The sequence below is a fragment of the Saccostrea echinata genome, unplaced genomic scaffold, assembly GCF_033153115.1.
Source record: "Saccostrea echinata isolate AGI-Se365-2 ecotype Australia unplaced genomic scaffold, CSIRO_AGI_Sech_v1 ptg000004l, whole genome shotgun sequence".
Lineage (NCBI taxonomy): Eukaryota > Metazoa > Mollusca > Bivalvia > Ostreida > Ostreidae > Saccostrea > Saccostrea echinata.
This window is the reverse complement of record NW_026889753.1, coordinates 8,702,963-8,717,565: the sequence shown is the minus strand read 5'-3', so window position 1 is coordinate 8,717,565 and position 14,603 is coordinate 8,702,963. Positions and strand designations below refer to the sequence as shown.

The 14,603-nt window shown below is 32.4% G+C and overlaps 2 protein-coding genes across 2 annotated transcripts in view; one reads left to right on the top strand and one right to left on the bottom strand.

Annotated features, from left to right (window-relative positions):
• The window catches only part of LOC133179124 (collagen alpha-5(VI) chain-like), a 284,568-nt gene that overhangs the window by 82,307 nt on the left and 187,658 nt on the right, over positions 1 to 14,603 (top strand). The gene's annotated exons all lie outside the window — the stretch shown is intronic.
• The window catches only part of LOC133179212 (collagen alpha-5(VI) chain-like), a 65,638-nt gene that overhangs the window by 9,668 nt on the left and 41,367 nt on the right, over positions 1 to 14,603 (bottom strand). The window contains 7 exon segments of the mRNA XM_061314004.1: positions 791 to 918; positions 1,724 to 1,906; positions 2,309 to 2,493; positions 9,869 to 9,941; positions 11,975 to 12,139; positions 12,880 to 12,951; positions 13,091 to 13,273. Coding sequence (XP_061169988.1) covers positions 791 to 918; positions 1,724 to 1,906; positions 2,309 to 2,493; positions 9,869 to 9,941; positions 11,975 to 12,139; positions 12,880 to 12,951; positions 13,091 to 13,273 — 989 coding nt within the window.

Sequence of the window (14,603 nt, the reverse complement as noted above, 5' to 3'; positions counted from 1 at the left end):
ACTAAAGAATCTGAGTGTAAACCCAGTTGTACTTGATGTCCAAATACAGTTCCCTTAATCTGATATCAAATATTCAGTAAATTAAGTAAATTGACTAAATTCAGTAAAAAGGTGAAGATGATGAACAGCGATCAATATTATTTATCCTGTAAATGTACTAATCCTGAACAGGATAAAACATGGACCTCTAAAACACTTGAAGTTGAATGATCTGGCGCCTATAGGATGAGTATATACTATCAATCGGTTAAATTGATAAAGAAGAACCTTCTACGATATAAATTAACAATTCAATGTCATGTTATACCTTCTGGTCAGCTACCTCTATTTAAGGTATGTTTTCTACACATTCGTTACAGGCCAGGTTAGAGTTTGAGCAAAGAGAGACTCAACACAAAATGTTCCTGAACTTTGATGTAATGTGTAATTTATTGAAGCACATACTCAAATAAGCATCGTGCTATTAGAATCTTAATAATCTGTTGAATAATTGATTGATTGATCTTGTTTATTGCCGAGTTGGCAATATTTCAGCAATATATCGGCGGTAATAATCTGTTACGGATTGTTTAATTTTGATTTATTAATAAAACTGACACTGTCTTCTGATACAAAAAATTATTACTCTGACTGGAGCATCGAGAAATGCTACAGTATCCGTTTTATTTCTTTTTTCAAGGAATCGATCTCTGATAACGGAATCCTTTCATTGAAAAATGAAAAAGTTTTTCAATGTCGCATTATGACATTAATACTGCAGAGGATCATGTTGAAGAAAATGAAAAATTACCATATTTTGTGATTCTATTGAAACCGTCACTGTGGCACTTGTATTACAGGCATCCTTTGCTTCTACCAGTAACAGATAGTCCTTGACCTCAGTAGCTCTCTGCATCTTTTTTGCGACCGTTACTTGAGCTGAAAAAAAGCTTGATTGTGTTTATTTTTCCTTGTCTTTCCCCACATGCATTATCTTGATTACTAGTATTGCAATGCGTTATGCAAATGAATTAAATATCATTACTTGGCCCTAAAATCATGCCCCATGCATCAAAATTACTTTATACAGAAAGTTCATTGTTTATATTCATGAGAAATACTATTTTTTAGAGGAAAAGGAGATAACGTACAGTATTCAAGCTCAAAGTTCACTTAGACAATACAAATCGGTAGCAGAGCAAACACGGACCTCCAAAAACATCAGAGGTGGAAAATTGTGCCATGGAGGAGTGAGCATCCCCTGCCGACAGGTCACACCCGCCGTGTGCTCTATGTGATGATCGGTAACTAACGGAAAAATTCGTAGACAAATCAGAGTGTAAATAATGGCCTAACAAGTATGAAACTTTCTGTACTTTGCACATCTTCCATTTCACTTTTGTTTGTTTTGTTTTTGTTTTGTTTTTGCTTTGTTTTTGTTTTTTGTTTTTTTCGTTTTTTTTTGTTTTGTTTTGTTTTGTTTTTTGTTTTGGTTTTTTGTTGTTGTTGGTTTTTTTGCATCGACAACTGTTATCAGGAGGCCTGGGTACACACTGACAGTCTCTTCAGTATCACTTTTTTCGAAACAGTAAGAAGACAAACTTTCAGAGACGGATCCAGTACCTCATTGATCAAACATGTTCCCAAATCGTATGAAACATTTGGAAGAATAGCAAATTCAAGGATGCCGGTGATAAACTTTTTGAAGAATATATCTACTTTTAGCATAATATCATGGTTGTACCTATTTCATCCACTACAAAATACGCGGCAGAGGAAGAAGAGGAGGGATGTTGCATGACGGTGTACGTCACGTTTTCAGCGTAGTCCGCCCCTCCCACTTCCAACACCATCACAAAGGAACCAGGGGGTAAGTGGTCAGGTATCTCTGCAGATTGATTTGGGTTGTTGAACGATATAATTGTATCTGAAAAAAAATTTAGAAGAGGAAATAATTAAACTTTTAAAAAGGGACACGCTTTTACGATCAACTGAAATAAATGAAAGCATAATGAAAATCGAAATTATGGTCTCAACAATTATAAAACTTTCATCTAATAGGCCCAAAAGAAAATTGAAATTATTACTTGAAAGCCATATTTTCAGTTACAAAATTACTTGCATTTAAGTCATCTCTAATCTGAAATATCGATGTTTGATGTAAGAATTTAACACGAAATATATATAAACATGTGTATTTTAATCATTGGCATTATATGATAACACTCCAGAAACGGTCACCATACTAAAATGATGAAAATAATTAAATATGTGATTTATATTCTTACAAAAAAATGCTTCAAGTGAAAGATACAATAAATATTCTTACTGTCCTCAAGACAAGCTTTGATAGCATAGGCTGTTGTATTTATTATGGTGCCTGACGTTTTCCAATCGAACTCGTCTCCTCTCTGTAAAGTTTGGGCCGAGTATGCCTGGTATCCAAAGGCACACTCATCTAAGCAGTCTCCGTTTGTGATTATATTACCACCATCATTATCAGCCAAGGAGCGCCTATAAAAAACACATTATTTCTTGTAAATCAAGATTTCTTTGGGAATACTACTACGGTAAATTGTAATGTTTAACAAAGTACATGGATACAGAAAAGTACAATTTTATCATTCGTTCCAAGATGCCAAAACTGTCATTGTCTTGTATTTTTACTTATAAAAATAAGTGTCAAACGTGGGAACATTTTGTTATGTGATGTGTAAGGCCACATTCGTTATGCCAATTTTGTTATCACATTTACAAATTTGTTCTACATGCACAACTTGAATATCACTGACGTTTCATCAATATATTCTTAGCCTGGCTTTGTTTTTCTTTGGAATGCTGGTAAATATTTGCTCCGTCAAATCGTTTCCTAAAACATATTGCAGCAAACCGTCATTGACATACAAAGCTCTGGATCTGCCTGTCAGCTATCCAGAGTTACGTTTTACATTAATATATACAAATATTTACATTTGCAAATGTTTCCCTACATAACATTATAAGCAAGGCGTATTACATGTACGTCTGTGTATAAATAGTTTCGTCACCTGACCATTCATTGTTTTGTCAATAATGATTGACGTAATTTCATAGTGACGTCGTAAGTGGTGGACTGTTCAAATTATTTAATTTATACCGTTGAGGTTTAACCCTTTCGACGCCGAATAAAGTTACGTCTATAACGTCATGGATGCCGTACTATGATGTCAATTGGGACGTAAAATAATTGCTTCAGAAAAATCGTCAAATTGATAATGAAACAAGCACCTGTTTAACCAAGATAATAGGATGTTTATAGTTTTCAAGGAAAAATCGTATAATATAGTCATATTCATTGCAGTAATTTTTAATCGCCATAAAGTAAATTTAGCCAATATTTATCCTGTAGCTAGCATATGCAAGGAAAGTTCTTTAAATATAACAAAAGAGAGTTTAATCTATAATTTCAAATAACATATCTACTAAATGTTATAAACAAATGACTGCCGTCACGAGTAAAGGGCCCTTAAATAGCCTGGCCCCTTCTGAATGCAAATACATGTATAAATAACTTTAAAAAACATATCTGATTATTTTTCTTCTGTATTTTATGAGCATTTTAGTAAGGCACTTCAAAACTACGTTGACGTTACTGACTGAAAACCTAAGAATGCCGCGTGCGTAAATTCAGTTTCTAAACATTCTTAAAATTATTTAAATAATTTTAATCGTTTTGACACATAAAAACTTGAGAAAATATTTGATTTGTTTCTTCTAAACTACTAGTATGTCCTAAGAAAAAGACTCCTTAGTTCATACTTCTAGAGGCAGATCCAGTTATTTCGTAAGAGAGGAGGAGGGGGTCTAGAAATTTAGGATCTGGAAACGGTTTATATTCAGTCGAAAAAATAATAAAATTCCACAAAAGGGTTTTTTTTATATTTAATACTCTAGCTCAATTAATAAAGTATATAAAGCACTTGTAACATTACCCCCTCCCCCCCCCCCAAAATACACGGATGCCCCTTAGAGAAATAAGAAATCCAACCCAAACAAGTGCACCGCGCATAAAGCTGGCCATCCCCTCGCAAAAAAGCAAATAATTAATATCGGTTATAAGCACGCATCCCCCCACCCACCACAAGCGTGTTTCTTTTTCGCCTCTAGCTTTGTTAAGAGAAGATAACAACACCCAAGTATTTTTTGTATCACCGATGGATTCTAATGGAAAATTAATTCAGATGAATTTATAATGTGTGAATTTTTTTTTTTTTCTTAAAGTTTATTCTGTTCATAAAAAGTCATAAATAAAAAAAATCTTTTTCTACTTCCAAGCGGATATTCTTTTTAAATACGTTGATAAAATATTTTAAATAAGTTTCCATTGTTCATACAATTCAATTTCTTCGCCTGTCTTAGATATGGAATAGAAACATAAAAAAAGAGGCACATAACGATGTCAAAAGATTATTTTGTGAAAGGTTATTCCATTCATGAAAATTGAAACTATTAGTCAATTGCTTATTTTTTTTCCAAGTAAATCAAACTGTATCAAAAGTGGTCTTCTTTTTCTTTTACATGTGCTCTCGACGCTTATCACTTGGACACAACAATCGTTTTTTAAAAAGGCCGAAACTGAAATCTCAAAAAGAAAACATGTAAATTGGTTTCTGTAAAATAGATTCAATAGACAGCGGAACATTTACTGGAAAGATTGGAAATATACAGCTTACGTCATTTCCATCTTATCTGATGATCGATAATGATATGGGCGGGTACAATTCGACACGGACGTCTGAGAAAACAGTGGATTGACAATTTAAGTTTGAGGTTGGTTTTCCATCCACTTAAGCTGATTTCATAGACAAAGTATTAATGTATGCTTCAAAAGACAAATAGTTTTAATTCCCGAATAGTTTGAAAATTATGTAGATAAGAATTTTCAATCCAATATCAAACGTTATAGATGTATTCTTTCATGGGACGGCCATTTGATTATAAGGGGGGGGGGGGGGAGGGGTCAAATTTATTTATGTCGATGCCTTCACAATACAGAATACATTACATATTTATTTCAAGGATGTCAAGAGATTTTATCTTATTTCAGTCTTCTTCACCGAAAAACGGTTGACAAGCAAAAACGAGAAAAGGGGGAGGGGGCTGTCCAAACTCAAAAACTTTCTGCTTATTTCTATTTTTGGACAGAAAACTCTACCTGATTTATATAAATGTCAATCTATTCCGAAATTGACATTATATGTCTTCTGGATCTATCACGAACACAGTGCGCACAAGAGTAGCTGGGGTGGATTGAAAATGAATTTCGAACTAGAATTTCAATCCCATGTTTTCTCAGACTCATTCTCTATCATCAATTGTTTTGACTCTGACAGATGGAAATGACGTGAGCAGCATATTTTCAATCTTACCATTTAATGATGTCGGAATGATTTGAAACTTCGTGATCTAACTTCACCTGCTGGACATAGAAATATAGCCATCAGTCACTTGTCATGTTTAAGCTTATTATTTCAAATAAAATTCCTTGTAGCATTGCGCTTGATCCGAAATGACCTTTCTGGATTCCTGGAATTGAAGAAATCTCGCGAGAGATTAATTACTAATATGTTTACAGCGATTGTCTGGTTTCCAACTCAGATTGACGAAAAGTTCTAAAATTAAAAAAATCATCCAAGAGATACTTGTACTACTCTTGGCTCTTTTCTATATAATTATGCACATTTAATGGAGCTGGGCTTTTCTGGGCAAAATGAAATACAGTTGCATTAAATCTGAAATTGAAACTGAATATCTTGCGTGACTTGAATTTATTTTTTCGCAATTAAGGTCATCTATTCATCTTCCTCCGTGACATCAGGTAACCTGACATCTTAGCTTTTCATACTTCGATGCAATAAAATGTACATATAATTATAAACGTTTATATTTTTTGTATATGGCGATGCAGTTAAGCAATATCCATTTCCTAGTTATTATTTTAAAAATATCACTTTCTCGGAATCTTGAAATTACAGAACATGACTTGTATTTTTGGCTGTTACCACACGATTGGATTAGAAACGTTTTTTTTTCTCTAAAAGCAGAAAGGTGTGTGTGTGTGTGTAAGGGTGTGTGTGTCCTTTTTCCTAAAGGTCATGTACAAGTCAACGGAACTTTCAGAAAATGTCGAGATATCCTGGCTATCGAGATATCATAGGTTCACATTGACCCTCCCAGATTTTCTATTTTTAGAAATCCATTTCAACATTTATTTTTAATTTTTCAAACTGAAACATTATTTCATTAAATTCTAATTTTCTATAAATTCATTTATTTCGTTTCAATGTCGGTTTATCCATTTCTCTTAAATTCCTTTGTTGTGTACAGACTCTAGAATTATATTGTGATAAGTATATCTTACATTCTTTTTGACAATTTTCTTTAGAAATCTAAAGAAATCAATTAGTGTCACACAAATCAAAAGAAGCCGATTCACTCTATCAATTTATTAAACAAACTTAATTTCGCACATGTGTCATTCCCCTTTTTCATCGATATCGTAGATAAGCCCTTAGGCAAATCGCGCCTTTTGATGGCACCTTTGAGCCCATTGTTCTTCTCACCTTTTCAATGCAATTATGTTGACAAGATTAACTCAAGTTCCGGACAGGGGACGCTTTCTTGTATTGTCCGATCACTTTTTCCTCGGACTTCAAGAAATAAACACGTTAAATTCTACTGACGTCTCCTGTCCTATTTTACAGGTAAATTATGTTTTACTTACATATCTTTTTGTCTACATTTGTTACATTTTATAGCTTGTACAATATTATGTGTTTAATTTTCATAATGCAAATGCTTCTGTTAAATGAACATTTTATTCGGAAAGTTGTCAAAAATCATAATGGTTTATTGTGGACCTTTGTTTTGTAACAAATCATTGTTCAGAATTCAAGTTTCCTTATTTTCTATTATAATTAATGTGAAATTACATTTACCATCTTTTGAGCATAATTTTTACATTGTAAATTGTTTAAACTCTCTATTTCGGAAAAACGGTATTCAACCATTTGGATTTTCACTTTTACAATTAAATCCTGTGCGAAAATGAAACAACAAACATTCGGCTTTCAAAAAGAAACGTTAACTGGCATTCAGTATGCAAGTTTTTCTATTGTAAGTAACTTTTTATTGTTTAATTTGTATTTCACATGCTAATTCAACTTGTATTGCTGATCTCGATTGCAAGATTGTAAGATTTCATTGTTTTACATGCGACCTCAAAGCTCAGTACATGTGCACTTTTCTCGTTATCATGTAACCAAGTAGTATTATAGTTTTGTAGCATTTTTCATGTAGTTTGTGTAGATTTCTTTGAAGCGTCCTTTATTTGTATGTTTGTTTAAGAATCATCCCCCCCTTTTCTAAGCTACCGGAAGTTAAGATCTTTTCACCGGAAGTCATTAAGTGTTAATGTAAACAAAGCCATGTGCTTATGTTTTGGTCTGTATTCATCTGTATGAAATAATATCTCTCAATGCAAAGCGAAGTTCTATTGTTTGAGTAAATTTCCCCATTTAAATTTTATTTCCATTTCATTATTCTAATAAGATTTCATTTGTATCACTCAATATCTGTAAAGTCAATGATGTGCAATTTTGTTTTAATGGTGCCCTTACACATGAAACTATTGTGTCACCACACATCTTATTTTGTTACTTACAGTATACTTTTATATAATACGTCATAGCAATGCTTATTATCTGTAAACAAATGTGTAACTTAATAATTGTTTTAAAGGTGTAATGAGCAGTGAAATTATCTGTGCCACCGCGTGTTTAAATTTTTACAGTGGCATTTGCTAGTACTATTTTGTGATTCAATGATTATCTTATGTACTTTTTCCTCGGACTTCAAGAAATAAACACGTTAAATTCTACTGACGTCTCCTGTCCTATTTTACAGGTTCAAGCTTTTAATTTATCACTAAATAACACAGTGATAGAGACATCAGAGTTGAAACTCGACTTCCAAGCAGGGCTAATTTATTTCAATAATAAGTTAAAAAAAAACAACAAACAAACAAACAAAAAATGAACAAACAAACAAAACGCTTTTTTACATAATTTCACGGTCATCAAAGTTTTGCACGAATCTCCGGTTTTTTTGTTTTTGTTTTTGTTTGTTTTTTTTTTGCTCAAAACTTCACCGTTGCTTTAATTTTCATCTTTCTCATAATGTATAGATTTTTTTGACTGTCTTTGTGCCTTCCGATTGGTGTGACGTGGTTGATGATTTTGAACATTTTTAAAATATCTGAATTACACCCATAACCACTTGTTATATGTAAAAGTATTTTTTCCTTCTAGATCAGTGATTTATTTTCAAAAGATTTTCGCCATATGACCATTTCTCAAAAGTTCAATCATAGTTTCTTTACAGCGTAATCTATTGCTTATTCTATTGTTTCTTCTTCTTCATACATAATTATTTTCAAGCATAAAATCACTGACGATGTAATTGTTATTTTCTTCAACACTGAGTATTATGCTCTTGGAGATCCATTATTGAAATTTTTTAGCAAAATTTATTTATTTATTTATTTTTTTGCAAAAATTTGTGCCCTCATCCTACGTTTAATTGTGTGTTAATTTAGTATAGAATTATTTATATAGGGGCTGTTTGCCCCCTCCCCTCCTCATTTGTTGTAGTAGCTTCAAATATCCCATGTTACCAGTATTTATATCCGAATAAAGATGGGGTCTCTTTTTCAGGTTGAACTTTTCACGGTTGCCTTTTTATTCGGAATTTTTTTTTGCTTGTCAATTATCTCTGCCCCCCCCCCCTCCCCCCCGGCACCACCACCCACACTCATTTGGAAATCGACGCTACACCCTGAGCCTGTCTAATCGTGTATATCAATATGATTAACTAGGGAACAAAATGGCTAAATACATTTCATAAGGTGTTATTCAGAATAAAGAACCACTTATAATATAAAGGACACGTATCTCTCTCTCTCTCACTCTCTCTCTCTGAAAAAAATATATGCATGTAGGCTATGTATCACCGCAGAAAATAAGTGTAAAACTTTCCGGCAACAATGAAACATAAAATTGCTAACGGAAAGTGCGCCATACTTTATTTACAATGCTAGCGTACTCCAAAACTGACGTCATTATTTAACGTCAACGTAAGAAATATGATGTCATATTTAGACCAGTACCTATGTGAAAATAAAGACCTATACTCGTGTCAAAATATAAATATCATTGTGTTTAATTACACGTAAGGTATATGGTTAATAAAAGAAAAAGTAAAACATCTATTAAAAACGACATTTTTGTCGGTTTGGCGTTGACACAGTAAACGACATTTATGTCGCTTTGGCGTCGAAAGGGTTAAAAAAAAATAAGTCATGATAAATTTTCAAACCGAGACAGGCTACTGACAAATCAATAGATGCTACTGGGCATTCAATTACTTCGTTGAAGGTCAGCATTTTGCAAATTCTAGTGTCGTTATAATGAATTTGTTTGCAACTACAACTTTTTGTCTGATATATTTCCCAACAATTTTGGCCATAATATTGTTTTTATTCCAATTTTCACAAGGGATTACTCCATTAATCTCAATACAGTGGGCTCAAGCCGGATGTGAATGGTCGACAGGGGGTGCTTACTCTTCCAAGGCAACTTTTTTTTCTGGGGGTCCGTTTTTCAGCCCTGTTCACGATATATATATATATATTATATTTTTTCTGGACTAGGGATTGATCACTGTTCGTAATCTTATCACTGTTTCTTATATTCACTTCTTTTTAAGTACTAGAAAATAGCTTTCAGAAACATGCTTAGTAATTCAAACTTCGGTAAAGCCTGGACATTTTCCTAAGTACAGTAGTTCTTACCATCCAATGACATCATTTTCCAGAACAGCAATTCTTTCGTATTCCACAACGGTGTAAATAGTCGAATTAACACCTGAAAAGGATCATGAATATGGATAGTTGTGTCATGTATGTGTAACCGGTTCTTCATTAATAACAAGACAGTGACAGGGTGTTATAAATCCAAATGTATTGAGTTTATCAATGAAATGTATGGAATATTCAACCCTACAAGAATAACAACTTCAAAACACATAGGTATTTAGAAAGCATATACAAATGACATTGAAAACATATACACATTTTACAAATAATTAATATTAGGCCATTTGAATAACTCAATTTAAAAAAATGAGGTCGCACATTACTCGGACAATTCGGTAATAACTACTTTTATGAACATTCTATTTCTAGTTTGTAGAAATATTTCATAACTACCAATTTTTTTTATAAGATTTATATTAATATTAATCCAATATGATCACATTCTATCATATACCAGTTTATGGTATCAGGTGAATTCCTTAATTTTTTTATTACCTCAGATATAATTTAAATGACCTATAACAATATGTGAAATTATAGCAAATTCACTAATCCACTGCTAAAGACGCAGGAATGAATGAAAATAACTTACAATTTACCCTTCTATATACATACATGTATTTTACGATTTTCATATCAGTTATACATATACCTTTCATACACTCACACTTTATTACGCAAATTAAGATTAATTAAAATTAGATGAATTATCTAGATTCCTCATCCATAAAGAAATACTTTTGTACTTGCATGTATTCATTAGTTTAATATTAAAATGTATGTTTATTGTATTTACTTTCAGGAGTAAGGGTTTATCTTCATAAACTATGAAATGGCTACATACCAGGTTTCAGAATAATGAATGTATATTGTTTTACGCCGAGTAGGCAATATTTCAACCATATTCCTGCGGTTTGATTGATTGTATATCTAAGAATAATGAAATCGGGGAAAGAATTCCCGACAATTTCAGATTAATGCTATTAAATAAAATTAAATTAAAGTGACCAGTGAATGAATGTAACAAGAAATAATGTAATAACCCAAAGCTTTCCTTCTTTCAATACCGTAAACAGTGATATATACATGTAAATATTACAGCCTTATTTCGAATATATATCCCTTTGGCGAAAATTAAAATACGAATCAATTTTATGCAATGTGCTGCAATATGTGTGGCTTGTAAAACTGAAAATTAGGAATCACCAAAAGAAGATGGGCGAACAAGGCGAGCGCAATGCCGCAATGCCTATAGTGCGACAAACATGAAGGTGAAAATTAAATTTCAATTATAACAAAATTTTATTTGATATTTCATCTAACATTAAAGTATACTTTATGTAAAATCTCCACAATTTGTTAAAATCTCCCAAAGCTTGAAATTATTTGCTTATGAAATAGCATACACACACTAAAGAGGGCAAAAAGTATTATTTTCTCATATTATAACACAAATTTTCTATATGAGTGGGTCTTCGCTCCATATTTTTCAAAGTTTATTCTCAAAGTTTGTGTAAAAATATACATTTTTGGTTAATAAGAACATGGAGCAAAGACGCACTCTACCTTTAAAATACACTTTTATGACACAACATTCGAATCTTTTATAGAAATAGAAGTCCATTTAGTCAAGGGTCATATCGCAAACATGATTTAAATGCCACCATTCATCAAGAGTTGTGTAGCGTAGTGGTTAGCGTGTTACTCTCAAAAGAAAATGATACTCAGGATTTTTATTGTTAGGGTTCGAACCCCACGAATACCACATTATTTTTTTTTAATAACAGAGCAATTTTTGCCGAGAAAATTTTTCTCAGAAAAATTTTGTTTATCATAACATCATAAATTTCAATGATGAGAACTTTACTATATTCACAAATTGATTATGATTTTTATGTATCCGAAGCTATAGGCATTCTGCGCGCCTTGTTCACCCATCTCCTTTCATTTTACAGAATACTAGTAACATCATAGGCATAAATATAAACATTTAAAATATCATCAAACTGTTTTTTTAAAGAAGGATGAGTAAATTTATAGGAGACCAACGTCCTCACAACAAGTGAAAATTGAAATGAATACCTTCAACATAAATTGTGTTGTAAGCTACCAGCTTATAATTATTCCCAGTAGGTCTCCACACCATAAAATCTATCCATCCAGATCTCGAGTAGGAAAACTCCCAGGACGTGATACGTGAGCAGGTGGTTATTATAAATACATAATCTGTCATCAGGTACATCATTCCTAATGGGAAAAAAAGAAAGAAAATGATAAAACTGTCGCACTAACAGCGTATACTTCATTTCGTCTAAGAAAACAATTGCAGTTAATACGAGTACGTTCTATATACGCCCGATAAAGAATCTTGACGAGGTTTTGTTGAAATCAGGTGGAAAACTGAGATTTCAAAAATTAAGCAAATAGTATACAAGTAAATTCAATCTTAATTATCATGGCAACATTGTTTTTAGTAATCTGATGAAAAAATAGAGTTGTAGTTCGTAGAGGGTGGCAGCATACCGTATTATGTCCTCAGTGTTGTACCGGGGGGGGGGGGCAAACCCGGGCACATGTGAAGTCAAATATATTCCGTAAATTTTATGTTTAGTTTCAAGCAAGGTACATTGAGAACCTCCGAGAACATGGAGTCAGCCGAATTTTTTACGGTAAAAACAAGGTCTACAAAATAGCTCCGGTTGATCAGATTTATCGATGTGTATACTCTTTCTGGAATTTGTTCTTGTCCTATCAAATTGCAGGAAGTTAATAAAGCGATAGATTGGAATAATATAATTGTAGAGTTAACAAGAGTCTGGTTTCTTTTATCATACCTACCCCTTTCCGATTTATCCAAGAAAAGAAATTTGATCTCATAAAAAACAAAACGTTACCTTCTTCAATGATAAACTATAACTTGAATTCTTATATAGAATTATATAATGCTTTTAATAACGAAATGAAAGTAATGATAAATTGTACAATACCTCTTGATCCCCCTGTGTTTGCTGTCAAATCCTTTGGGTACATATATATTAAACTGTTAAGACACGGAGCAGCTGGAAAATGGAATTTAATGAAATTTTAATAAACAGGGTTGCTACAACCAAAAAATGCAGGTTAGCACTATCATAATCAAGTGTGCGTGTGTATATGTTTAATAAAGTAAAAGTCCAACAATAAAAATTATTTGCTTACTGACGTCTTTGTTTCTTAAGGAGACACCAGTGGTGGTTGTAATTTGTGGAGTCGGACAATTGGTAATTGCTGATAAAACGGCAGCTTCAATAGAGGGCAGATCCTCGTAGGAAGAGGCCCAAAAATAACGGCTATTGTCACCAGCGGCATCTTTATATTCCTGCGCGTATGTACTGTTTATATCTTAAATAGAAAAAAACCCAGTGCGAATATACATGTATTGTTTTCAAAAAAACAAACGCTGATTAGTAGAACACGAGAGAGAGAGAGAGAGACTCAATTACCAAGGGTCATAAAGTTCACCGTAGGGCAATAGTCAAAATAGATGGAAGTTTTGTTGAAGTTTGTCGATTATTAAAGATTTTCTAGCAGTTGTGAAATTACATTTGGATCAAGCCTCGTATTTAAATATGAATTTGCAATATTAATTTCAGAGCTATGATCTAATTTTACCTCACTGTGAACTCAAATATACATGTATCAAATTGAATATATTTTACTGAATAACAGAACAATTACCTTTAAAAAAAAAGCTTCATACATATTTGTATTATATCAAATCAATGGTAAAACAGTGGGACGGACAACTTCGGAATGGACATTTTTCCGAACTTGCGCACCCTTTCCCTTTAAAGCTATTATCTTAGGATTTTTTTTAAATGGTGGGGTTTTTATATTTAAATTGATTTATGAAATAAAAAATCCAACATTTTTAGCTAGTTTTTGAGATATTAAGTGGCAAAGATAAAAATCCCATGGGGAAACATGTACTTAAAATTACCCCATAAAAAACCCCACAAAAACCCCATGGGGTTTAAAATTTTCCCCATGGGGAAAATTTACCCATACAATTCAGTGTGGGGTTTTTTAACCCATGTGTTGCTTATATTGTAATGTGGGGTTTTTTCCCCCACATTTCTTCATCAAGGGGTTAAAAAACCCATATATCAATATTTATTTTCTCTAAGATAATTCCTAAAGACTGTCTTTTTAAATGCATCATTTTCTTCTTTGTCTTTCTATAATAGTTAATAGTTATTACAAATATATATTTTCATTTATTTGTGTATTTATTCCTTAATTTCATGGGAACGTGTTTAAAAAAGTTTCATATGAAATAGTCAAGAAAATAGTTAACTCTTTTTAATCATTTCTAGCTGTTGGCAAATTTTCATCCCCACTCCCCTTACATCCACCACTCATAAGTTTGGATCATGGTCATCCATTTCTAGTAAGCTAAATGTTTTATATCTAAACCTAAACAGTTATATACCCTGAAATAAAATATAAAAATCCTTTGATCCACCACATATATTTAAAATTTTTAATTTCCACTCCCCTTGGATCCACCATTCATAAGTTTGGATCTTGTTCACACATGACTTTGAAGTCAATTAGACATAATTATTAAAGAAAAAGAAATTATCCCAAGATCCACCTACCAATATTTTGGATCCCAGTCACTCATTAAAAATATTCATATTGATTTAAAGTCTTGATATTTGACGTTACA